At 54.8% G+C, this 25,863-nt stretch overlaps 2 protein-coding genes across 3 annotated transcripts in view; both read right to left on the bottom strand.

Annotated features, from left to right (window-relative positions):
• Window positions 1-4,107, bottom strand: part of LOC136305436 (bromodomain-containing protein 4-like) — a 38,598-nt gene extending 34,491 nt beyond the window's left edge. Inside the window, exon 1 of one of the 2 annotated variants that reach the window (XM_066208693.1) lies at window positions 4,029-4,107. The gene's annotated coding sequence lies outside the window, so the exon portion shown is untranslated. Of the gene's footprint in view, window positions 1-3,320; window positions 3,411-4,028 lie in introns of those variants that run through there. The other variant, XM_066208694.1, reaches the window with a different exon arrangement.
• A 1,569-nt stretch (window positions 4,108-5,676) lies between these two features.
• LOC136305433 (A-kinase anchor protein 8-like) lies at window positions 5,677-25,843 on the bottom strand. The gene is made up of 14 exons (XM_066208688.1): window positions 25,762-25,843; window positions 24,351-24,413; window positions 23,889-23,921; window positions 22,657-23,413; window positions 20,713-21,286; window positions 19,687-19,918; window positions 18,841-18,888; window positions 17,729-17,813; window positions 16,741-16,882; window positions 15,828-15,921; window positions 15,003-15,133; window positions 13,484-13,579; window positions 6,197-6,676; window positions 5,677-6,053 (listed from the first exon to the last, which is right to left on the bottom strand). Exons 1-13 carry the CDS (start codon window positions 25,841-25,843, stop codon window positions 6,212-6,214), a joined length of 2,802 nt encoding a protein of 933 aa, XP_066064785.1. The 3' UTR covers window positions 5,677-6,053; window positions 6,197-6,211.
• Window positions 25,844-25,863: the final 20 nt, after the last annotated feature.

Below are 25,863 nucleotides of genomic sequence, written 5' to 3'. Positions count from 1 at the left end.
GAAACGATCCCAAATCCCCCCAAATTTTGGGAAACAATCCTCAAGTTTTGAGAAACGATCCCAAAATTCCCCCAAATTTTGGGAAAATAGCCTCAGATAACCCCCAAACTCCGGGAAATGATCCCAAATCCCCCCAAAACTTTGGGAAACAACCCCCAAATCCCCCCAAAACTTTGGGAAATGATCCAAAATCCCTCCAAATTTTGCTAAACGATCCTCAAGTTTTGGGAAATGATCCCAAAATTCCCCCCAGGCTTGGAGAAACAAGCCCCAAACTCGGGGAAATGATCCCCAAATCCCCCAGACTGTGGGAAACGATCCCAAATCCCCCCAAATATTGGGAAACAATCCTCAAGTTTTGGGAAACGATCCCAAAATTCCCCCCGAACTTCAGGAAACGATCCCCAAATCCCCCAAACTCTGGGAAATGATCCCCAATCCCCCCAAACTTTGGGAAAGGATCCCCAAATCCCCCCAAACTTTGGGAAACGATCTCAAAATTCCCCCTGAATTTCAGGAAACGATCCCCAAATCCCCCCAAAACTTTGGGAAAATATCCTCAACCCCCAAACTCCGGGAAATGATCCCAAATCCCCCCAAACTTTGGGAAACGATCCCCAAATGCCCCCAAAACTTTGGGAAATGATCCCAAATCCCCCCCAGATTTTGGGAAACGATCCTCAAGTTTTGGGAAACGATCCCCAAATCCCCCAGACCTTGGGAAATGATCCCAAATCCCCCCAAAATTTTGGGAAAATAGCCTCAGATAACCTCTAAACTCCGGAAAATGATCCCAAATCCCCCGAGACTTTGGGAAACGATTCCCAAATCCCCCCAAACTTTGGGAACCGATCCCCAAATCCCCCCAAACTTTGGGAACCGATCCCCAAATCCCCCCAAACTCCGGGAAATGATCCCAAATCCCCCCAAACTTTGGGAACTGCTGCTCCCCAGCCCGCGGCGCCCAAAGCTCCCCCAGCTGGTGCAGCCCCAGCCAACACCCCGAGCTCATTAAGGCCTTAATGAGCCGTTAATTAGGCCGGGTTTGACCCGGCCCAGCCCCAGGGAAGGGGTTGGAGCTGGGATTCCCGGGATAACGGGGAAATGCCGGGAAATGCCGGGAAATCCCGGCCCCGGGGGGCGTTTGGGGAGAGAAATCCCAGGGAAGGTCACGGGAGGGGGAGGGACTGACGCCCCAAATCCTCGGGAATTCCCTCGGGATCGGAATTCCCATCCCAAATAACCTGGGAATTCCCTCAGGTCCTAAACTTCCATCCCAAAATCTTGGGAATTCCCTCAGGGAGGAGATTCCCATCCCAAAACCTCGGGAATTCCCTCGGGGTGGAGATTCCCATCCCAAAACCTCGGGAATTCCCTCGGGGTGGAGATTCCCATCCCAAAACCTCGGGAATTCCCTCGGGGTGGAGATTCCCATCCCAAAACCTCGGGAATTCCCTCGGGGTGGAGATTCCCATCCCAAAACCTCGGGAATTCCCTCAGGCTCCCGATTCCCATCTCAAAACTTTGGGAACTTCCAAATCCCCATCCCAAAATAGCCGGGAATTCCCTCAGGTTCCAAATTCCAACCCCAAATCCTCAGGAATTCCCTCAGGATCTGAATTCCCAGCCCCAAAAACCTCGGGAATTCCCTCAGGTTCCCAACTCTCATCCCAAAACTTCGGGAATTCCCTCAAGCTTCAAATTCTCAGCCCAAAACCTCGGGAATTCCCTCAGGTCCTAAACTCCCATCCCAAAAGAACCCCAAAAACCGGGAATTCCCTCAGTGCTCCCAATTCCCATCCCAAAAAAACCTGGGAATTGCCTCAGTGTTCACTCTTTATCCGCCCCCAAAAACGGGAATTCTCTCATGCTCTCAATTCCCATCCCAAAACACTCGGGAATAATTTCAAGAATTCCTCGTAACCCCAAAATATCCAGGAATTCTCTCAGTGTTCCCTTCCCATCCCAAAAAACCGGGAATTCTCTCAGCGTTCCCTTCCCATCCCAAAAAACCGGGAATTCTCTCAGCGTTCCCTTCCCATCCCAAAAAACCGGGAATTCTCTCAGCGTTCCCTTCCCATCCCAAAAACCCAGGAATTCTCTCAGTGTTCCCTTCCCATCCCAAAAAACCCGGGAATACTCTCAGTGTTCTCTCTTTAGCCCAAAAACCCTGGGAATACTTTCAGGGACTGCCTGTTATCCCAAAACATCCCGGAATTCTCTCCCCGTACACTATTTATCCCCAAACCCGGGAATTCCCTCAGTGTTCCATTCCCATCCCAAACCCGGGAATTCCCTCCCCGTTCACTCTTTATCCCAAAATCCAGGAATTCCCTCAGTGTTCCATTCCCATCCCAAACCCCGGGAATTCCCTCCCCGTTCACTCTTTATCCCAAAAATCCCGGGAATTCCCTCAGTGTTCCATTCCCATCCCAAAATCCAGGAATTCTCTCCCCGTTCACTCTTTACCCCCAAACCCGGGAATTCCCTCCCCGTTCACTCTTTATCCCCAAAACATCCCGGAATTCCCTCAGTGTTCCATTCCCATCCCAAACCCGGGAATTCCCTCAGTGTTCCATTCCCATCCCAAACCCCGGGAATTCCCTCCCCGTTCACTCTTTATCCCAAAAATCCGGGAATTCCCTCAGTGTTCCATTCCCATCCCAAAATCCAGGAATTCTCTCCCCGTTCACTCTTTACCCCCAAACCCGGGAATTCCCTCCCCGTTCACTCTTTATCCCCAAAACATCCCGGAATTCCCTCAGTGTTCCATTCCCATCCCAAACCCGGGAATTCCCTCAGTGTTCCATTCCCATCCCAAAATCCAGGAATTCCCTCCCCGTTCACTCTTTATCCCAAACCCGGGAATTCCCTCCCCGTTCACTCTTCACCCCAATCCCGGGATCCGCTCCGGCCCGGCCCGCCCGCAGCCCCGCGTCCCTCGGGCTGCCCGCTCGCCGTCCCCGAAGCGCCGGGAGCGGCCCCGGAGCGCGGCCGCGGCCCGAGCCGAGCCCCGGCGCGGTGAAGGCCGCGCGGAACGGCGCCGAGCGCGGGCACGGCCAACAACCGAGCGGGCCGAGGCGGGCAGAGGCGCGGCGAGCGGCGCGGGGGCCGCGGGGAGGCCGAGCCGGGCCGGGCCGGGCCGGGCCGGGCCGCCCTCAGCGCGTCCTCCCCTCGCGGAGCGCGGGCGGGGGCGGCGGCGGCCCGGGCCTAACGGCGAGGGGAGGGCAGGGCAGCGGCTTCCCCTCCGCCGCGCCGGCGCCGTCCCGCCCGGCCCGGTCCCCGCGGCGCTCCCGGCGCCGCCCCCGGGCCTCACTCACCGCGGGCCTGACCGGGCCGGGCCGGCGCCGCCGCCGCGCAGGAACCGCCGCCGCTTCCTCCCGCTCCGCGACAAAATGGCGGCGGCAGGAAGTGCCCCCCGCGCGCCGGCCCCGCCCCGGCGCTGCGCAAACGGCGTAAGGCGGCGCCCGGCGGGGCTGACGTCAACGGCGGCGGGCGGCGCCGGGCCCCGGGCGCTGCGCAAACGGCGGCGGGCGGCGCCCGGCGGGGTTTGCGCCGACGGCGTAAGGCGGCCCCGCCCGGCCCGCCCCGCGCCCTACGCCGGCGGCGTAACCCCGCCGGCGCGGGGCGGAGGGCGCTCCGCCGCCGCCGCCGCGGCCTCCGCCGATCGCCGCGGGTCCCCGCCGGCCGGGAAGGCCGCCGGGCGGCGGAGGGAACGGCGGGAGCGGCGGCGGCGGCGCGTCCCGCCCGGCCGGCCGGCCTCGTCGCGGCGGCGGGGTCCCCGCGGCGCGGGTTACGCCGCCGGCGTAGCCGCCCCGACGCGGCGGCCGCGTTACGCAATGCGGGTTACGCCGGCGGGGCGACGTAAGCGGCCTTGGTGAATCGCGGCGCCGCCGCCAAGGCCGAACCGGTGTCCGGCCCGCTCCGGGATCGCCGCCACCCCTCCCTCGGCACCGGCGGCCACCCCCGGGCACCGCCCGGCCCTCCCGCCGCCGCCGCCGCCGCCGCCGCCGCCGCCCCGCTCTTACCTGAGGGGGGCCGGGCCGGGCCGGGCCGGGCTGGGCCGCCCTCCCTCCCTCCCTCCCGGCGGGCCGGGGGCGGCGGCGGGCCCGGAGCGGGAGGAGGAGGAGGAGCAGGAGGGAGGGGAGGGGGCGGGGGGGCCGCGGGCACCGAGGGGCAGCGGCTCCGGCAGCGGCGCCGCACTGACCTCACCGCGCTGCGCCTGACGTCACGGCGCACCGGGGACACGCCCACCCGCCGCCGCCGCCGCGTGACGTCACCGGAGGGGGACACCGGAGAGGGGGGAACGGGAGGGGCGGGGACATGGGGGGGACACCGGGGGGACATGGGGGGGACACCGGGGGGGACACCGGGGGGGACACCGGGGACATGGGGGGGACACCGGGGACATGGAGGGGACACCGGGGGGGGACATGGGGGGGACATGGAGGGGACACCGGGGGGGACATGGAGGGGACACCGGGGGGACACCGGGGACATGGGGGGGACACCGTGGGGACACCGGGGGGGGACAGCGAGGGGACACCGGGAGGGACACCGGGGACATGGGGGGGACACCGGGGGGGACACCGGGGACATGGGGGGGACACCGGGGACACCGGGGGGGACACCGGGGGGACACCGGGGACATGGAGGGGGCACCGGGGGGACATGGGGGGGGACACCGGGGGGGGACACCGGGGACATGGGGGGGACACCGGGGGGGACACCGGGGACACGGGGGGGGACACCGGGGGGGCACCGGGGGGGGACACCGGGGGGACATGGGGGACATGGGGGGGTCACCGGGGACATGGGGGGGACACCGGGGGGACACCGGGAAGGTCCCGGATGATGGAGGGGACACGGCGGGGATCCCGGGGGAGGTCCCGGCGGGACATCGAAGGGACCGGGAGACACCGGGAGAGTCGCGGATGGTGGGGACGGGACACCGGGGGACAGCGAGGGGGGTCCTGGGGACAACTTTGGGGACATTTGGGGGATTTTGGGGACATTTGGGGGGATTTTGGGGACATTTGGGGGGTTTGGGGACATTTCGGGGAGGATTTTGGGGACATTTGGGGGATTTTGGGGACATTTGGGGGGATTTTGGGGACATTTGGGGGGATTTTGGGGACATTTGGGGGATTTTGGGGACATTTCGGGGATTTTGGGGACATTTCGGGGATTTTGGGGACATTTGGGGGGATTTTGGGGACATTTGGGGGGATTTTGGGGACATTTGGGGGATTTTGGGGACATTTGGGGGGATTTTGGGGACATTTGGGGGGATTTTGGGGACATTTGGGGGATTTTGGGGACATTTCGGGGATTTTGGGGACATTTGGGGGGATTTTGGACTGTGATGTCCCCGGGGGGGGGGAGATCCCCATCCCTCCCCAAAATTCCTTCCGGGAAATTTTTCCCATTCCAGAGAAATTCGGGAGAAACCCTCCTCAGAATTTCCCACGTTTGGGGAACTCTCCCGGGTTTTTGAGGTGGAAAAAAAAAAAGGATTTTGGTTAAAAAACAAACCGCACCAGAACTCAGGGATTTATTGAGTATTCCGTCGAGAATTCCGGAGATTTTTGGGAATTCTTTAGGGAAAAAAAGATGAAAAAACGAGCGGGGGTTGGAGCTGTTGAATTTTGCTGGAAAATGGAGATTTTTTGGGGGGGGGGGGGGAGGAGAAAAATTTGGAATTTCTCGCCCCGAACTCCCCCTTTGGAACGGGATCGTTCCTTAAAACTTCTGCTCCGGCCCCAAATCCGCCCCGGGAATGAGGGAAAGGAAAATTCCAGGGAAAAATTCCAGGTTTTCGGGGAGAAACCTTCCCTGAAACTGAGGGATCTGGGGATCAGAAAGAAGGAAATTCCCGGGATTGGATCTCGGCTTTTATTGGAATTTTCCAAACTTCCTAAGTTTTGGTTTTTTCCTATTTTTTTTTTTTGGGGGGGGGGCGGGGGAGGTTTTTTCTTCTTGAAATTCCCCCCCCCCAAAAATTCCACAGGGATGAGAAAAATCCGGGAATTTCGGCTCCGTGGATTCTTTACCTGGAAAAACAAAAAAAACAAAACAACAACAACAACAAAAAATCCTGGAAAAAAAAATTAAATAATTTGAAATGAAATTTCCCAGGAATTATCCCCAAAATTCCAGCCTGGAAAAATCCCAGTTTCAGGGGTTCAATCCTCACCTTTTCCTGGGATTTTCACGGCTCTTCCAAACTTTTCTCTTCCTCCTTTTCCGGGGTTTCTTCCGGGGTTTCTTCCGGGGTTTCTTCCGGGTTTTTTTCCGGGTTTTTTTCCGGGGTTTTTTCCGGGTTTTTTTCCTCTTTTTCCGGGGTTTTTTCCTCTTTTCCCGGCATTTTTTCCTCCTCCTCCGGCATTTTTTCGGGAATTTTCCCCGGATTTTCCCCCTCCCCTCCCTCAGTTTGCTTTGGGGTGGGGATCTCGCCGTCCGGGCTTTTTGCCGGGGAATCTTGGGGAATTTCGGGGTTTTCCGGCTCCTCCAGGAAGGGCGGCACCAGGAGGGGCCCCGGGGCCCTCAGGAATTCCTCGCCTTTGGGGGAATCCTCGGCAATCCCGGGATTTCCGGGAATGGTTTCCGCGGGGTTGGGGCATTCCCGGGATTCCCCGTCGGGCTCCGGCGGCTCCTCCGTGAAGGGATCCTCGCCCTGGATTGCGGGAAAACCGGGAATTGCGGGAAAACCGGGAATTGGGGGGGAAAAACCGGGAATTGGGGGGAAAAAACCGGGAATTGGGGGGAAAAAACCGGGAATTGGGGGGGAAACCGGGAATTGGGGGAAAACCGGGAATTGGGGGGAAACCGGGAATTGGGGGAAACCGGGAATTGGGGGGGAAACCGGGAATTGGGGGGAAAACCGGGAATTGGGGGGAAAAAACCGGGAATTGGGAAAACCGGGAATTGGGGGGGGGAAATCCGGGAATTGGGGGAAAACCGGGAATTGGGGGGGAAAAACCGGGAATTGGGGGAAAAACCGGGAATTGGGGGGAAACCGGGAATTGGGGGGGAAAAACCGGGAATTGGGGGGAAAAACCGGGAATTGGGGGGAAACCGGGAATTGGGGGAAAACCGGGAATTGGGGGGAAATCCGGGAATTGGGGGGGAAAAACCGGGAATTGGGGGAAATCCGGGAATTGGGGGGAAAAAACCGGGAATTGGGGGGAAATCCGGGAATTGGGGGGAAAACCGGGAATTGGGGGGAAAAAACCGGGAATTGCGGGAAAACCGGGAATTGGGGGGGAAAAACCAGGAATTGGGGGGAAAACCGGGAATTGGGGGAAAACCGGGAATTGGGGGGGGGAAAACCGGGAATTGGGGGGGAAATAACGGAATTTGGGGGGAAAAACGGGGATTTGGGGGGAAAACCGGGAATTTGGGGAAAAATAATGGAAATTTGGGAGAAACACACGGGGATTTGGGGAAAAACCACGGGAATTTGGGGAGAAAACCACGGGGATTTGGGAAAAATTGGGGAAATTTAAGGGAATTTAAGGGAATTTGGGGGGAAAAGTCATTAAAAATCAGGGAAAATTGAGAAAATCCGCGGAGAAAAAGAAATTGGGGGGGGAGGGGAAGCGGGAATTCCGGAAAACTGGGAATTGGGGAAAAGCTCCCAACTTTTTCCGGAGCCGTCGGAATTCCGGGGCTGATGCTGAACGAGGATTCCCTGCTCCGGGGGTTTTTTTTGGGACTTTCCAGGGGTTTTTTGGGAATTTTTGGGTTTTTCTGCGATTTTTGGAGGGTTTTCCTTTGGGAATTTTGGGGGTTTTTTGGGAATTTTCGGGGGGTTTCTTTGGGAATTTTTTTGGGTTTTCTCTGGGAATTTTTGGGGTTTTCTCTGAGAATTTTCAGGGGGTTTTTCTGGGAATTTTCGGGGGGTTTCTCTGGGAATTTTCGGGGGGTTTCTTTGGGAATTTTCAGGGGGTTTCTTTGGGAATTTTCAGGGGGTTTCTCTGGGAATTTTCGGGGGGTTTTTCTGGGAATTTTCAGGGGGTTTCTTTGGGAATTTTCGGGGGGTTTTTCTGGGAATTTTCGGGGAGTTTCTTTGGGAATTTTCAGGGGGTTTCTCTGGGAATTTTCGGGGGGTTTTTCTGGGAATTTTCAGGGGGTTTCTTTGGGAATTTTCAGGGGGTTTCTTTGGGAATTTTCGGGGGGTTTTTCTGGGAATTTTCGGGGGGTTTCTCTGGGAATTTTCGGGGGGTTTCTTTGGGAATTTTCGGGGGGTTTCTTTGGGAATTTTCGGGGGGTTTCTCTGGGAATTTTTTTGGGTTTTTGGTGAGTTTCGGAGGTTTTTTTGGGAAAATCGGGAGCTTTGGGGGGTTTGGGGGGAATTTTGGGGATTGGTGCCTCTGGGCATTCCCTGGTGGAATTCTGGGTGGGGATTTTTTTTTCCGGGATGGGCTGCGTGGGACGGAGAGACTCCAGCCTGGGATCACGGGAAGACCTGGGAAAACGGGAATCCATCCACCCCAGACTGGGATCCCAGACCGGGAGCACGGGAACGATCCCGCTCCACACAGCGCAGATCCCAGGCTCAACATCCCTCCTTTCCCCGGGATCCAAAGTCCCTTTCTTGGGATCCAAAGTCCCCTTTTTAGGATCCAAACTCCCTTTTCCGGGATCCAAAGTCCCTTTTTTGGGATCCAAAATCCCTTTTTTGGGATCCAAAATCCCTCCTTTTCCCGGGATCCAAACTCCCTTTTCTGGGATCCCAACTCCCTTTTTTGGGATCCCAAATCCCTTTTTTGGGATCCCAACTCCCTTTTTTGGGATCCCAACTCCCTTTTCCGGGATCCAACCTCCCGGGTTCCCCTGGACTCCACGTCCTTTCCCTGCTCCTTTTCCCGGGGATCCGAATTCCCGTTTTTCCCCGGAGCCGAGCTCCGTCTTCCCGGCATCCAGGTCCCTTCTCCTGGCACTCCCAAGTCCCTTTCCCCAGGATCCAACGGGAGGGGGTTTTCGGGATCCAAATCCCGGTTTTTTTTTTTCCTGGGACTCCAGCTCCGTCTTCCCGGGATCCAGTTTCCCTTTGGACTCCAACGTCCCTTTTTCCCGGGATCCAAATCCCGTTTTTCCCGGGACTCCTCGTCCTTCTCCTCCCAGGACTCCGGGCCCCCTTTGGGATCCCAGCTCCTTTTCCTTGGGATCCAAATCCCGGGTTTTTTGGGATCCGAAGTCCCTTCTCCGGGGATCCGGCGTCCCTCTTTACCTGGGATCCCAAGTCCTTCTTCTGGGATCCAAATCCCGGTTTTCCCCGGCCTCGAGCTCCGTCTCCCGAGGATCCGGCGTCCCTCTGCCCGGGACTCCCGGGATCCAAATCCCGGTTTTTCCCCCGGGACTCAGCGTCCCCTTTTCCCAGGATTTGGGGGCTCTTCCTGGGATCCAACGCCCCTCCTTTTCCCAGGACTCCACGTCCGTCTTCCCGGGATCCAGAGGCGTTTTCCGGGATCCAAATCCCATTTTTTCCGGGATCCAAATCCCATTTTTTCCGGGATCCAAATCCCATTTTTTCCAGGATCCAAATCCCATTTTTCCGGGATCCAAATCCCGTTTTCCCCTGGACCCAATGTCCTTTTTCCTGGGATCCAAAGTCCGTTTTTTGGGATCCAAATCCCATTTTTTTGGGATCCAAATCCCGTTTTCCCCTGGACCCAATGTCCTTTTTCCTGGGATCCAAAGTCCGTTTTTTGGGATCCAAATCCCATTTTTTTGGGATCCAAATCCCGTTTTTCCCTGGACTCAACGTCCTTTTTCCTCCCGGGACTCCAGGTCCCTTTTTCCCGGGCTCCGAGCTCCGTTTCCTTGGGATCCAAATCCCATTTTTTGGGATGCAAAATCCCATTTTTTTTCCTGGGATCCAGCGTCCCTTTTCCTTGGACGCCAAAGTCCTTTTCTCCCCGGGATCCAAATCCCGTTTTCCCCTGGACTCAACGTCCTTTTTCCTGGGATCCAAAGTCCGTTCTTTGGGATCCAAATCCCATTTTTCCGGGATCCAAATCCCGTTTTCCCATGGACTCAACGTCCGTCCTTTCCCGGGATCCAAGGTCCCTCTTCTCGGGATCCAAATCCCATTTTTGGGGGGGGATCCAGCGTCCCTCTTCCCGGGCTGCAGCGTCCCTTTTCCCGGGATCCAAAGTCCGTTTTTCAGGATCCAAAATCCCATTTTTCCCTTCGGGATCCAAAATCCCATTTTTTCCTTTGGGATCCAAAATCCCATTTTTTCCCTTCGGGATCCAAAATCCCATTTTTCCCCCCCGGATCCAAAGTCCTGGTGTTTTTTCCGGGATCCAAAACTCCCTTTTCCCAGGATTCCGGGTCTCTTCCTGGGATCCGAATCTCGTTTTTCCCTGGAGCTGAGCTCCGTCGTCCCGGGACTCCAGGTCACTCCTCCCGGGATCCAAATCCCGTTTTTTCCAGGGATCCAAATCCCGTTTTTTCCAGGGACCCAAATCCCGTTTTTTCCAGGGATCCAAATCCCGTTTTTTCCAGGGATCCAAATCCCGATTTTTCCAGGGATCCAAATCCCGATTTTTCCAGGGATCCAAATCCCGATTTTTCCAGGGATCCAAATCCCGTTTTTTCCAGGGATCCAAATCCCGATTTTTCCAGGGATCCAAATCCCGTTTTTTCCAGGGATCCAAATCCCGTTTTTCCAGGGATCCAAATCCCGTTTTTTCCAGGGATCCAAATCCCGTTTTTCCAGGGATCCAAATCCCGATTTTTCCAGGGATCCAAATCCCGATTTTTCCAGGGATCCAAATCCCGTTTTTTCCAGGGATCCAAATCCCGTTTTTTCCAGGGATCCAAATCCCGATTTTTCCAGGGATCCAAATCCCGTTTTTTCCAGGGATCCAAATCCCGTTTTTTCCAGGGATCCAAATCCCGATTTTTCCAGGGATCCCGAGTCCCTTTTTGTGGGATCCAACTCCCATTGCGTGGGATCTTTCCCTGGGATCCAAAATCCCAGCTTTCCCAGGACTCCAGGTCCGTCTTCCCAGGATCCAAAGTCGGTGTTTTGGGGATCCAAGTCCCGTTTTCCCGGATCCCAAATCCCGTTTTTCGGGATCCGATTCCCTTTTTTTTTCCCCCCCCAGGACCCAGCAGGCAGAGTCACCGTTTTTCCCACTTTTTTTCCCACTTTTTCCCCGTTTTTCCGGGTTTTTCCCGGCCCGGGCCGAGCCCAGAGCCCCAGGCTGGGGAAGGAAATTTGGGAATCTTGGAGCTTCTCCCGTTGGAATTGCCGGGAATCCTCCGGAGGCGCCTCCGACGCTTTTCCTGGGCCCCGGCTGCGGATCCTGCCCCGAAGATTCCGGGAGATCCCGGAATTCCCAACCCAGCCCCCGCGCCCGGCGTCCCCCAAGGGGAAAATTCGGGATCTGCGGGAATTTCCAGGGAATTCGGGGCGGGTTTGGAATCCTGGGATTGGGATTTGGGGCGGGGGGAGGGGAACTCACCCGGACGGGGCTGGAGCCGCCCTGGAATTGCCCCAAATTCCCCAAATTCCCCAAAATTCCCCAAAATTCCTGACCGGGAGCAACGGCTCCAGGGAGGGAATCTGGGGGATTTGAGGGATTTTTGGTGGAATGCTGAGGAAAAATCGGGAACAAAAATTCCCAAAAAAACCCCCGGCAGGAATGCCAAAAGCACCGGGAAGGGGAGGGAAGAAAAATTCCAGGACTGGGGGAAAACAACGGGAAAAATCCCGGATTTTTCTGGGATTTGGATGTGGGAATACGGGAGAGGAGGAAAAAATTCCCAAAAATGCCAAAATCACCGGGAAAAACCTGGACTGGAAACAAAAAATGGGGAAAAAGGGGAAAAATCGGGATTTGGGGGGAATTTGGGGGATTTTGTGGGAATTTTGGGGGATTTTGTGGGAATTTGGCGGGAATTCTGCTCTGGAAATCCTGGAATCCCAAAAAAGGGGAAAAACCACGAAAATAATTCCCCAGAATGCACCAAAACCACCGGGAAAAAACCCCAAAATGGGGCAAAAACCACCAAAAAATGGGGAAAAATTGGGATTTTTTGGGAATTTTGTGGGAATTCTGCTCTGGGATTTGGCTCTGGAAATGCTGGAATTCCAGAAAAGGGGAAAAACCACGAAAAATTTTCCCAGAATGCACCAAAACCACCGGGAAAAACAAAAAAAAACCCAAAATGGGGCAAAAACCCACCAAAAAACCGGGGAAAACTCGGGAGTTTTGGGGATTTTTGGTGGGAATTTTGGGAGTTTTGGTGGGATTTTGTGGGATCTTTGGTGGGGTTTTTGGTGGGAATTTTGGGAGTTTTGGTGGGATTTTGTGGGATTTTTGGTGGGAATTTGGGATTTTTGGTGGGATTTTTGGTGGGATTTTTTGGGTTTTTCTTTCGGGATTTTTTGGGATTTTTTGTGGGAATTTCGGGATTTTTGGTGGGATTTTTTTGGATTTTTGGTGGGATTTCGGGATTTTTGGCGGGATTTTTGGTGGGAATTCGGGATTTTTGGCGGGATTTTTGGTGGGGTTTTCGGGATCTTTGGTGGGATTTTTTGGGTTTTTTGGTGGGAATTTCGGGATTTTTGGTGGGATTTTTTGTGGGAATTTCGGGATTTTTGGCGGGATTTTTTGTGGGAATTTCGGGATTTTTGGCGGGTTTTTTTGTGGGAATTTCGGGATTTTTGGCGGGATTTTTGGTGGGAATTCGGGATTTTTGGCGGGATTTTTGGTGGGGTTTTCGGGATTTTTGGTGGGATTTTTTGGGTTTTTTGGTGGGAATTTCGGGATTTTTGGTGGGATTTTTTGTGGGAATTTCGGGATTTTTGGCGGGATTTTTTGTGGGAATTTCGGGATTTTTGGCGGGTTTTTTTGTGGGAATTTCGGGATTTTTGGCGGGATTTTTGGTGGGAATTCGGGATTTTTGGCGGGATTTTTGGTGGGGTTTTCGGGATTTTTGGTGGGATTTTTTGGGTTTTTTTGTGGGAATTTCGGGATTTTTGGTGGGATTTTTTGTGGGAATTTCGGGATTTTTGGTGGGGATTTTTGGTGGGATTTTTTGGGTTTTTTGGTGGGAATTTCGGGATTTTTGGTGGGAATTTCGGGATTTTTGGTGGGTTTTTTTGTGGGAATTCGGGATTTTTGGTGGGATTTTTGGTGGGGTTTTCGGGATCTTTGGTGGGATTTTTTGGGTTTTTTTGTGGGAATTTCGGGATTTTTGGCGGGATTTTTTGTGGGAATTTCGGGATTTTTGGTGGGGATTTTTGGTGGGATTTTTTGGGTTTTTTGGTGGGAATTTCGGGATTTTTGGTGGGAATTTCGGGATCTTTGGTGGGATTTTTTGGGTTTTTTGGTGGGGTTTTCGGGATCTTTGGTGGGATTTTTTGGGTTTTTTGGTGGGGTTTTTGGCGGGATCTTTGGTGGGGTTTCGGGCTCCTCGGCGGGGCGTGGTCGGGGGCGTGGTCGGGGGCGGGGTCGGGTACCTGCAGGTATCGCTCCAGCATGCCGACGATGTGTTTGTTGTTCAGGACGCTCTTGGCCACGTGCAGACTCGTCTTCTTGAACTGCTCGGCCGCCGCCTGCGGGCGGGGAACGCCGGGAATGCCGGGAACGATCCCGGGAACGCCGCGGGAAGGGCGGAGTGCTGGGAATTCTGGGGGCCGGGGGGGGAATCCTGGGAATTCTGGGGGGAAATCCGGGAATTCCGGGGGGAATCCCGGGAATTCTGGGGGTTCGGAGGGGGCTGGGGGGAAAAAATCCCACAATTCCGGGAATTCCTGATGGATTCCGGGGAAAATCCTGGAATTTCTGAGGGATCCCCAAGGGATTCCAGGGAAAAAATCCCGGAGTCCTTGGAATAAATCCCGGAATTCTTGGAATATCATTTTGGGATGATCAATGTGGAATTCTCACCCTGAGGCTGCGGTCGTGCTCGGCCGACCTCCGGATAAATCCCGGATAATTCGGGATGATAATTTGGAATAATTTGGGATAAACCCGGGATAATTTGGGATAAATCCCGGATAATTTGAGACAAATCCGGGATAATTTGGGATGATAATCTGGGATAATTTGGGATGATAAATCTGGGATAATTTGGGATAAATCCCGGATAATTTGAAACAAATCCGGGATAATTTGGGATGGTAATTTGGGATAATTCGGGATGATAATTCGGGATAATTTGGGATAAACCCAGGATAATTTGGGATGATAATCTGGGATAATTTGGGATAAATCCGGGATAATTTGGGATGATAATTTGGGATAATTCGGGATGATAAATTTGGGATAATTTGGGATAAATCCCAGATAATTTGGGACAAATCTGGGATAATTTGGGATGGTAATTTGGGATGATAATTCGGGATAACCGCGGGATAAATCGGGATAATTTTTCCCATTGCTCACCCTGCGGCTGCGGTTGTGCTCGGCCGACCTTCGGATAAATCCCGGGATAATTTGGGATAAATCCGGGATAATTCGGGATGATAAATTTGGGATAATTTGGGATAAAACCAGGATAATTTGGGACAAATCCGGGATAATTCGGGATGATAATTTGGGATAACCGTGGGATGATAATTTGGGATAATTCGGGATGATAATTTGGGGTAATTTGGGATAACCGTGGGATGATAATCCGGGATAAATCGGGATAATTCTCCCCATTGCTCACCCTGCGGCTGCGGTTGTGCTCGGCCGACCTCCGGATAAATCCCGGGATAATTTGGGACAAATCCGGGATAATTCGGGATGATAATTTGGGATAACCGTGGGATGATAATTTGGGATAATTCGGGATGATAATCCCGGATAATCCGGGCTAATTCTCCCCAGCGCTCACCCTGCGGCTGCGGTTGTGCTCGGCCGACCTCCGGATAAATCCCGGGATAATTTGGGATAGATCCGGGATAATTCGGGATGATAATTTGGGGTAATTTGGGATAACCGTGGGATGATAATCCGGGCTAATCCGGGCTAATTCTCCCCATTGCTCACCCTGCGGCTGCGGTTGTGCTCGGCCGACCGGAGGTGCCGCTGCAGCAGGTGACCCTGGGCCGGGATGAGCATGTCACAGGCCAGGCAGTGAGCCGCCTCGATCCGCTTGAAGAAGTGCTCCTGCCCGATCCCTGGGGACGATTCCCGAAATTCCATCGGCCCCGGGGACAATCCACTGGATCCCCCCCGGAAACGCTCCTGCCCCATCCCTGGGGACGATTCCCGGAATTCCATCGGCCCCGGGGACAATCCACTGGATTCCCCCCGGAAACGCTCCTGCCCCATCCCTGGGGACGATTCCCGAAATTCCATCGGCCCCGGGGACAATCCACTGGATCCCCCCCGGAAACGCTCCTGCCCGATCCCTGGGGACGATTCCCGAAATTCCATCGGCTCCACTGGATCCCCCCCGGGGAACGCTCCTGCCCGATCCCTGGGGACGATTCCCGAAATTCCATCGGCTCCACTGGATCCCCCCCGGGGAACGCTCCTGCCCGATCCCTGGGGACGATTCCCGAAATTCCATCGGCCCCGGGGACAATCCACTGGATCCCCCCCGGGGAACGCTCCTGCCCGATCCCTGGGGAACAATTCCCGAAAAATTCCCAAATAAAACCAGGAAAGAAAAAAAAAATCCCAAATAACCCCAGGGAAAAAAAAATTCCGGAATCCAGCCAGGAAAAATTCCGACTGAAACCTGAAAAAAATTCCCCAATGAAAGCGGGCAGAAAACCCCAAAGCAATCCCAGAGAATCCCCGAATCTGGCAGGTGAAAATTCCCGAACCCCCCGGGAATTCCGGGAATTCCGGGATTCTCCTGCCCACCCTTGAAGGGATCCGGCCGCTGTTTGTTCCCGTCCTTCTCCGTGAGCTCCTGGCGCCGCTTCTCGATCTTCCTGTTCCTGTTCACGATGTACTCCTGAGGAAACGGGGAAATCTGGGAATTCCGGGGGAATCTGGGAATTCCGGGCCGAAAACACCAGGAAAATCCTGGGAAGTCTGGGAATTCTGGCCCCGAAATCCTGGGAATTCTGGGCCGAAACCACCAGGAAAATCCAGGAATTCGGGACAGAAATCCTGGGAATTCCGGCCTGAAAAACAGCGGGAAAATCTGGGAATTCCGGCCTGGAAAGTGCCAGGAAAATCTTTGGAATTCCAGCCCAAAATCTGGGAGTTGCGGGCAAAAAACACCGTGAAAATCTGGGAATTCTGGGCTGAAATCAGCGGGAAATCTGGGGAATTCTGGCCCAAAACCCCGGGAATTCCGCCACGGAAAAAATCCCTCCAAAAATCCCAAAAATTCAACTTTGGAAAATCCCAAAGAAGTCCCGGAAAAACCCGGGGAAAAGATCCGGAAAAATTCCGATTTTTTGACTTAAAAACATCTTTAAAAAAGCCAAAAAAAAACTCCCCAAAAATTCCAAAAAAAACCCCCTCCAAATCCCAGATTTTACCCTCAAAAAATTCCAAAAAAACTCCCAAAATTTCCCCCAAACATCCCGAATATCCAAGTGGGAAAAAATCCCAAAGAAATCCTGAACGAGACCCAGGAAAAAAAAAAATCCGGGAAAAAAAAAAAAAAAAAAAAAATCTGGAAAAAAAATTCCGACTTTTTCACTTAAAAACGCCGAAAAAAAATGCAAAAAAATCCCCCAAAATCTTGGAAAAAATTCCCAAACCCTCCCAAACTTGGCCGGAGCTGGAAATTGCCGGCGGGCTCGGGTTTGGTTTGGCCGACCTGGAGGAACTGGACGGTTTTGTCGGGGAGTTTGGTGCCGATGTAGCGCAGCGTGTCCCGGTGGAATTTGCTCTCCAGGTGCCTCTGGATTTCCTCCTCCTCCAGACTCCGGAATTTGCACACGGAGCAGGCAAACTGGATCCTGCGGAGAGGCCGAGAAAATTCCCGAAAATTCCTCCGAAAATTCCCAAAAGTTCCGAGCCCAAACACGGCCAAAAAAGCCCCAAAAAATTCCCCAAAATTTACCCCCCAAAACTCCCGAAAAATTCCCAGAAATCCCTCAAAGTTCCCAGGAACTCCCCCAAAACTCCCAGAAATTCCGAAAAATTCCGCCCAAAATTCCCAGAAATTCCCGAAAAACTCCCTCAGAATTCCCCGAAATTCCCAGAAATTCCCCAAAACTCCCCCAAAACTCCCAGAAATTCCGAAAAATTCCGCCCAAAATTCCCAGAAATTCCCCAAAAATTCCCTCAGAATTCCCAGAAATTCCCCAAAACTCCCCTGAAATTCCTAAAAATTCCGCCCAAAATTCCCAGAAATTTCCCCAAAGTTCCCAGGAACTCCCCGAAGTTCCCAAAGACTCTCCAAAAATTCCCAAATTTCCGAAAACTCCCCAAAATTTGCAGGAATTCCCCCAAATCTGCCCCCCAAAACTCCCCAGAAATTCCCCAAAATTCCCCCCAAAATTCCCAGAAATTCCCCCAAAATTCCCTAAAACTCCTCAAAATTCCCAGAAATTCCCAAAAAATTCCCTCAGAATTCCCTAAAACTCCCAGAAATTCCCCAAAACTCCCTCAAAATTCCCCAAAATTCCCCGAAATTCCCCCAAACTCCCTCAAAATTCTCCCAAAATTCCCCGGAATTCCCAAAAAATTCCCTCAGAATTGCCTAAAATTCCCCGCAACTCCCCAAACATCCCCCAAACCTCCACCATCCCCCCCGACCTCCAGGAATTCCCAATTTCCCGGGAATTCCGGGAGCGCCGCACCGGTCCATGGCTCGGTCCCGGAGCCGGTCGCGCCTTCGCTGCTTCTCCCGTCTCTTCTTCACCTCCTCGTCCTCGTCCTCCGAGCCTGGGGGGAAATCCGGGAATTCGCAGCCCCGGAGTCCTGCCCCGGAATTCCCAAATCCCTGGCAGCCCTTGCCTTGACCAAACTTTTCCTTCTTTCTCCCCATTTCTCCGGATTTTCCCTCATTTCTCCGGATTTTCCCTATTTTTCCTGATTTTTCCCCATTTTTCCAGATTTTCCCTCATTTTTCCTCATTTTTCCCCCATTTTTCCAGATTTTTCCCCATTTTTCCCGCCTTTTTCCCGACCTTTTCCCTGGTTTTCCCCAGAAATTCTCAGTTTCTCCCCGAGTTTTTTCCCGTTTTCCCCAATTTCCCCCAATTTTCCCAATTTCCCCCAATTTTCCCCGGATTTTTCCCCAATTTCCCCAATTTTCCCAATTTTCCCCGGATTTTTCCCCAATTTCCCCAATTTACCCAATTCCCCCCGGATTTTTCCCCGATTTCCCCTCCCCCCCAGTTTTCCCGCCCCCTCTCCCGTCTTCCCTTCCTTTGGCCTCCCCCTCCCCCCCCCCACTTTTCCCCAATTCCAATTTTTCCCCAATTTCTCGTTTTCAACTCCCAAAATTCCTTCAAAAAGCCCAAAAACTCCTCCCAAAAACCCCCAAAATTCCTCAAAATCCATCAGGAAAAGCCGGGAGAAAATCCCGACCTTGGCTGGTGTTGGGGGTGGGAAACTCCAGCCTGGAAGTTTTGGGAATTCCCATCCCAAATTCCCCCAAAACCTGGAAAAAAACCTCCGGAATTCTGGGGATTCTCCCCCTTTCCCAGCCACAAATCCCTAAAAAAAAGCCGGAAAATCCCCAAATTCCGGGAATTTTCTCCCCCAGCTCCCTCCAAAACTCCGGGAATTCTCCTGGAAAAGGGACTCCGGGATCTCCTGGAAAACACAGAAGGAAAATGAGAAACTTCCAGGATTTTTTTCCCTTGGGATTTCCCTGGGGAAAAGCAGCAGGTGGGAATTTGGATCCCCAGATTCCCGGTTTTCCCCCCACTCCTCCCGGATTCTGGGGATCCCCGGGTGACTTACACCTTTGTCCGCCTCATCCAGGGATTTCTCTTCTCCTTCCCCTTCGTCTCCTGAGGGGAAACGGGAAAACTTCGACGGAAAAATCCCAGGAGTCGGGGAAGAAGGGCAGGAAACGGGGAAAAAACCCGGGAGAAGGGGGAAATTTCATGGAGAAGGGGAAAATCCAGGGAAAAGGGGAGAAAATCCCGGGGGAAAGGGGGAAATCCCGGGAAAATCCAGGGAAAAGGGGAGAAAATCCCGGGGGAAAGACAGGCGGGAATTCCTGGGAAAAGGAGGAAAATCTGCCCGACAATGCCAGGAAAATCCCCGGAAAATCCCAGGAAAATCCCAGGAAAGGTGGAAAAAGGAATTCTGGGAAAAAGGTGGAAATTCCCAGGAAAAGGCTGGGAATTCCCAGCAAAAGCCAGAGAACTCAGGGAAAAGGGATGGAACTGGGAAAAGGGCGGAAATCCTCAGGAAAAGGTGGAAATGCCAGGGAAAAGGGCAGAAATTCCCAGGAAAAAGCTGGAAATTCGCAGGAAAAGTTGAAAATTCCCAGGAAAAAGCTGGAAATTCCCAGGAAAAAGTTGAAAATTCCCAGGAAAAGGGCAGAAATTCCCAGGAAAAAGCTGGAAATTGAGGGGGGAAAGAAAGGGGGAATTTCCCAGGGCAAGGGTGGAAATCTACAGGAAAAGAGTAGAAATCCGGGAAAGGAAGGGGGAAAACCAGGAGAGAGGGCTGGAAATTCACGGGAAAAAACCCTGGAAATTCCCAGGAAAAGGCTGGAAATTTGGGAAAAAAGCTGGGAATTGTGGGAAGGAGGCGGGGAATTCCCAGGAAGAGGCTGGGAATCGTGGGAAGGGCGTTACCGCGCTCGGAGTCGCGCTCGCTGTCGCTGGGGCCGTTCCTGGGCTCGTCTCCCTCGTCGTTCCCGGCGCTATTCCCGGCGTCATTCCCGGCGTCGTTCCCGGCGCTATTCCCGGCGTCGTTCCCGGCGCCGTTCCCGGCGTCGCCGTCGCCGCTGCGGGAGCGTTTCCGCTTCCGGGCCCCCTCGGGCTCCCAGCGGCCGCCGGAGCGAGCGCGGAAACCCCGGCGCCGGCCCTGGAAAACGGGGAAATCCCGGGAATTGGGGGGACGGGGACGGACAAACGGGAGAGGGCGTGGGAGGAAACCGCGGGAATTGTACGAGGGCAATTCCAGGGGCTGGCTCAGGGTTTGGAGCCGGAATTCTCGGGAGTTGGGGAAAAAGATGGGAAAGGTGGGAAAAAAGAGGGGAAAAGAAAGGAGGGGGGAGAAGTGGGAAAAAAGAGGGAAACTGGGAAAAAAGGGGGAAAAGTGGGAAAAAAAGAGGGAAACTGGGAAAAAAGGGGGAAAAGTGGGGAGAAATTGGGGAAAGGTGGGAAAAAAGGGGGAAAAAGTGGGAGAAGGTAGGAAAAGTGGGGGGAAAAAAGTGGGATAAAGGTGGGAAAAAGTGGGAAGAAAGGGGGAAAAAGAGCGGAAAAAAGGTGGGAAAAAGAGGGGAAAAAAGTGGGGAAAAAGTGGGAATAAAGTGGGAAAACTGGGGATAAACTGGGAAAAACTAGGAATAGACCGGGAAGAAAGTGGGAAAAAGTGGGAATAAAGTGGGAAAAAGAGGGAAAAAAGTGGGAAAAAGGGAAAAAGTGGGAATAAAGTGGGAAAAAGAGGGAAAAAAGTGGGAAAAAGGGAAAAAGTGGGGAAAAGTGGGAATAAAATGGGAATAAAGTGGGAAAACGAGGGAAGAAGAAGGAAAAAGAGGGAATAAAGTGGGAAAAACTGGGAATAAAGTGGGAATAAAGTGGGAAAAAGTGGGAATGACGCGGGGAGAAGGGGGCCGAAGCGGGGCCGAAGCGGGAGAGGTCGGAGTTCGCCCTCACCACCGGCAGGCCGCTCCAGGGCAGCGCGCCCATCCTGTCCCTCCTCCTCACGCCGTAGGGGGCTCGGCCCATTGCCGGCATTCCCAGCATCCCCAGCTCGCCGGGATAGTCGGGATAATCGCCGGGATAGTCGCCGGGGTAGTCGGGATAATCGGGGTAATCGGGGTAGTCGGGATAGTCAGGATAGTCGGGGTAGTCGGGATAGTCGGGGTAGTCGGGATAGTCGGGATAGTCGGGATAGTCGGGGTAGTCGGGGTAGTCGGGGTAGTCGGGCACCAGGGCCTGGGAGAAGAGCGAGGGCAGCGCTCGGGCGGCGCGGCGGCCGCCGGCGGCGTGTCCCGGGAACGGCGGCCGGGCGCGGCTCCAGCGCGGCGGGCGGGGCCCGGCGGGCGGCGGGCGGGGCCCGGCGGGCGGCGGGCGGGGCCGGCAGCGGCCGCGGGAGTCGCGGGAGTCGCGGGAGTCGCGGGAGTCGCGGGAGTCGGCGGCGTTGGCGCGGGCCGGCCGCGCCTCCCCGGGCGGCGGCTGGCGGGCGGCGCGCGCCGCCTCCGCCGCGAACGAGTCGAAGCGGAAGGAGCTGCGGGGAGAGAGAGGACGCGTGAGCGCGGGACGGGGAATCGGGATCGGGGATTCGGAGTTCGGGATTAAGGGAGTTTGGAGAGCCCGAGAGGGAGGAGCCGAAAGGGGAAGGAGGAAAAGACCGGGAATGAAACTCGGGAATGGAAATCGGGATCGGGACTCGGAGTTTGGGATAAAGGGAGTTTGGAGAGCCCGAGAGGGAAGAGCCGAAAGGGGAAGGAGGAACGAGACCGGGAATGAAACTCGGGAATGGAAATCGGGATCGGGACTCGCAGCCCGGGATAAAGGGAGTTTGGAGAGCCCGAGAGGGAGGAGCCGAAAGGGGAAGGAGGAAAAGACCGGGAATGAAACTCGGGAATGGAAATCGGGATCGGGGACTCGGAGTCTGGGATAAAGGGAGTTTGGAGAGCCCGAGAGGGAGGAGCCGAAAGGGGAAGGAGGAACGAGACCGGGAATGAAACTCGGGAACGGAGATGGGGATCGGGGCCGGGAACGAGGGGCAGGGATCCCTCCTGCGCCCTGGGAGAACGGAAATCCACAGCGGGAACGGGAATCGGGAATGAAAGGCAAGATCGGGGGCCGGGGAAAGGGGATTCGAGGGGCGCGGGGATCCCGAGATTTCCGCGGGTTCCGGATCGTAAAGATCCGCTGGGATTCCGGGATGAAGCGAAGGGGTTTTCAAGCGTGGATTCCCATCGTCCCCCCCTCCTGGAATTCCGGGATAAAAGGGAATCCCGAGCCGCGAGCCAAAGCGGAAGGAGCTGGGGGGGAAGGGGGACACCGAGTGGGGATTGGGAATGGGAAACGGGGAAGGAAAACCGGGAATGGGCATCGGGAAGGAAGGCTGGGAATTCGGGAAAAGCACCGGAATATCGGGATAAACGTCGGAATTCCTGGGAAAGCCACTGGAAATTTGGGAAAAGCACTGGAATCCCTGGGAAAAGCACTGAGAATTTGGGAAAAACACTGGAATATCGGGATAAACGTCGGAATTCCTGGGAAAAACACTGGAAATTTGGGAAAAGCACTGGAATTTTGGGAGAAAGCCACGGAAAACCGACACGGAACTCTCGAATTCCCGGAATTAACCGGAAAACAGAGGAAATTTCGGGGAAGAAAAAACCCGCCGGAATTTCAGGAAAACCCCGGGGCAATCTGGGAGAGCCACTGGAATTCTCGGGACAACCACTGGAATATTGGGATAAACGTGGAGAATTCGGGGAAAAACCGCTGGAAGGCCCGGGGGGCGTGGGCGTGGGCGTGGGCGGGCCGTGGGCGGTGCGGGGGCGGGGCGAAAGGCGGATGGGGGGCGTGGCGTGGCCGTGGGCGGGGCAGGGGGCGGGGCAGGGGGCGGGGCGGGCGGCCCACCTGTCGCGCTCGTCGCGGGCGTCGCCGGCCCCGCCCTCCTTGGCCAGCAGGTCGAGGCGCTGGTTGATCTTGGCGATGATGGAGTCGGGGCTGGAGGCCGGGAGGTCGCCGGAGGCCGGGCCCAGGGCGGATCCCGAGCCGAAGGAGGTCCCGGATCCCGAGCCGAAGGCGGATCCGGAGCCCAGGCCCAGAGCGGATCCCGAGCCGAAGGAGGTCCCGGATCCTGAGCCAAAGGCCGCAGATCCCGATGCAAAGGCTGTCCCGGATCCCGATCCAAAGGCTCCAGCTGCTGAGCCAAAGGCAGCCCCAGATCCCGATCCAAAGGTGGCTCCTGATCCAAAGGCAGCCCCAGATCCCGATCCAAAGGCAGCTCCAGACCCCGATCCAAAGGCTGCAGATCCCGAGCCAAAGGCGGCTCCAGATCCCGATCCAAAGGCGGCTCCAGATCCTGATCCAAAGGCGGCTCCAGATCCCGATCCAAAGGTTCCAGATCCCGATCCAAAGGCTCCAGATCCCGACCCAAAGGCGGCTCCGGACCCCGATCCAAAGGCGGCTCCGGATCCCGATCCAAAGGCGGCTCCCGAGGACGATCCCGAGGCGAAGGCGGCCCCGGATCCGGCGGATCCCTCGGTGGATCCCAAGCCCAGCTCCGGAGCCTTCGGCGTGTCCCAGGAGCCGGCCGCCCCTCCCCCGTAGCCGTAGGAGCCGCCCGAGGGCGCCGAGCTCGGGGGGGTGTAGAACTCGTAGCCTTCATAGCCTGCGGGTTAATTAATCAATTCACCGGTTAATTAGGGGGCTCATTAAAGCGTTAGAGAAGGGGGACCCCAGCCGGGAAAAGGCCGGGATGATTCTGAAGGAATTTGGGGGGTTTTGGGAATTTTGGGGTTGGAGTGGGAGCCTCCAGAGAGTGGAGGAGCGAATGGCATTAAGGGGTTAATTAGGAATGAGTTCATTAATGAGGGGGGAATTGAGGGGTTAATTAAAGAGTTTGAGGGGTGGGATCCCAGCAGGGAAAAGCCAGAGAAAAAATTGGGATAAAGGGAGGGGGGGAGGGGGAAAAGGGGGAAAAGGGGAAAAGGGGAAGGAAAAAGGAGGGAAAAGTGGGGAAAAGGAGGGAAAAGTTGGGAAAGGAGGGAAAAGGGCCGGAGCAGAGGCAGGACGAGGGGATTTGGGCAGGAGCTGTGGGAATTGCCGCATTCCCAAGGAATCCCCAGGGCTCCCCTCACACCCACCTTGCCAGCTCGTCGCGTTGGCGCCGTAGGAACCTGGGGGAAAAACGGGGAAAGCCGGAATTTTTAACGGGAAAACGGGAATTTTTAACGGGAAAACGGGAATTTCTCATGGGAAAAGGGGAAATTTTTCATGGGGAAAATGGGAACGTTTCAAGGGGAAAACCAGGAATTTTACATGGAAAAAAGGGGGATTTTTCACAGAAAAATGGGAATTTTCCAGGGAAAAGCAGGAATTTTTCAGGGAAAAAGGGGAATTTTTCACGGAAAAACGGGAAAGGGGAAACAGGGAAAAGAGAAAAAATGGGAAAAAAATGGAGAAAAAAGGGAGGAAAAACAAGGAAAAAAGGGGGGGGGAATGGGAGGAAAAAAGAGGAAAAGGGAAAAAAGGAGAGAAAAGGAAAAGGAGAAGGGAAAAGAGGGAAAAAAAGGGAAAAATCCAGGCAAAGCTTTGGGAAAACTCACCCTGGGTGCCGCCGGCCCCGGTGCTCCACGTGCCGTACCCTGAGGGGAAAAAAAGGGGAGAAATTCAGCAGGGAAAGGAAAAATTCCCAATTTTCCCCAAATTTTCCCGGTTTTCCCAAGGCCAAATCCCAAAGGGGAGCCTGGGAAAGCAAGCCAGCCTGGGAGAAAGAACGGTTATTCCCAAGTTTTCCCTATTTCGTTTTCCATCCACGTCGGATTTCCCACGTTGAATTTCCCACGTTGAATTTCCCACGTTGAATTTCCCACGTTGAATTTTCCACATTTAATTTTCCACATTTAATTTTCCACATTTAATATTCCCACCCCGCTGCTGCTTTCTCATCTCAATTTTTAATTTAAAAAAAAAAAAATTACAAAAAAATCCTTTAAAAACGACGGGAAAAAAAAAAAAAGGATTGAAGCGAGAACTTCCCACCGGGGCCAGAAAATCCAGGAAAAGGAGGAAAAATTGTCCCGGAGGGATTTTTGTGTCCAGAAAAAAATGGAGGAAAATTCCATTTTCAAGGAATTTTTGCAGCTCCTGAATGTGGATTTAGGGGGAAAAAAGGATGGAGGCTGCAAGTGGGAATAAAATCCCGAATTTTGGGAATATTTCTGCTTTGCCATTCCCCCAAAAAGATTCCAGGGAGGGAAAAGTTTCCAGGTTCCAGCTGGACAAGATTGGATTGAGGGAATTCCAGAGGGGAACCCTGAGGGGATCCGGGAGAAATTCCAGGGGAATTCCAGGGGAAATTCCAGGGGAACCCTGAGGGGATCCAGGAGAAATTCCAGGGGAATCCTGAGGGGAAATTCCAGGGGAATTCCAGGGGAATCCTGAGGGGAAATTCCAGGGAAATCCTGAGGGGAAATTCCAAGGGAATCCTGAGGGGATCCAGGGGAAATTCCAGGGGAATCCTGAGGGGATTCAGGGGAAATTCCAGGGGAATCCTGAGGGGATTCAGGGGAAATTCCAGGGGAATCCTGAGGGAATCCTGAGGGGAAATTCCAGGGGAACCCTGAGGCGATCCGGGAGAAATTCCAGGGGAATCCTGAGGGGAAATTCCAGGGGAATCCTGAGGGGATCCAGGGGAAATTCCAGGGGAATTCCAGGGGAATTCCAGGGGAATCCTGAGGGGATTCAGGGGAAATTCCAGGGAGATCCTGGGGGGCTCCAGGGGAACTTCCAGAGGGAACCCAGGCAAGATCCAAGGGGGAACCCCGCGAGGATCCTGAGGGGATCCAGGGCAATTTCCAGGAGGGATCCTGAGGAGGAATCCAGGGGGAATTCCCCGAGAAGATCCTGCGGGAGAAGCAGGAGGGAATTCCGAGGGCGATGCGGAGGACGGGCCGAGGCGGGGCCTCCAGGGGGCTCCCCCCGGGAGAGGCCACGGGACGCCCAGGCCGAGGGAACCGGAGCCACGGGCGCCGGGCGCGGGGCCGCCGCCGCCGCCGCCGCCATTTTGTGGCGTCTTCACGAACGGGCCCGGCGCCATTTCCGCCCCCCCCCACCCCC

The sequence above is a fragment of the Chamaea fasciata genome, unplaced genomic scaffold (assembly GCF_029207755.1).
Source record: "Chamaea fasciata isolate MVZ Bird 193981 ecotype frontalis unplaced genomic scaffold, bChaFas1.0.hap1 SCAF_407, whole genome shotgun sequence".
NCBI lineage: Eukaryota > Metazoa > Chordata > Aves > Passeriformes > Sylviidae > Chamaea > Chamaea fasciata.
Note: the sequence above shows the minus strand (reverse complement) of the source record. Positions and strands in the feature narration are given on the sequence as shown.

Excerpts from the sequence above, each read along its gene's own strand:
- LOC136305433 (XM_066208688.1), bottom strand. The coding sequence starts at position 25,843 with ATGGCGCCGGGCCCGTTCGTGAAGACGCCACAAAATGGCGGCGGCGGC. Across the intron at positions 17,814-18,840 it reads CCTGGATGAGGCGGACAAAG|GCTCGGAGGACGAGGACGAG; the intron begins GTGTAAGTCACC and ends ATTTCCCCCCAG. Across the intron at positions 6,677-13,483 it reads TGCTGGAGCGATACCTGCAG|GGCGAGGATCCCTTCACGGA; the intron begins GTACCCGACCCC and ends CCCGCAATCCAG.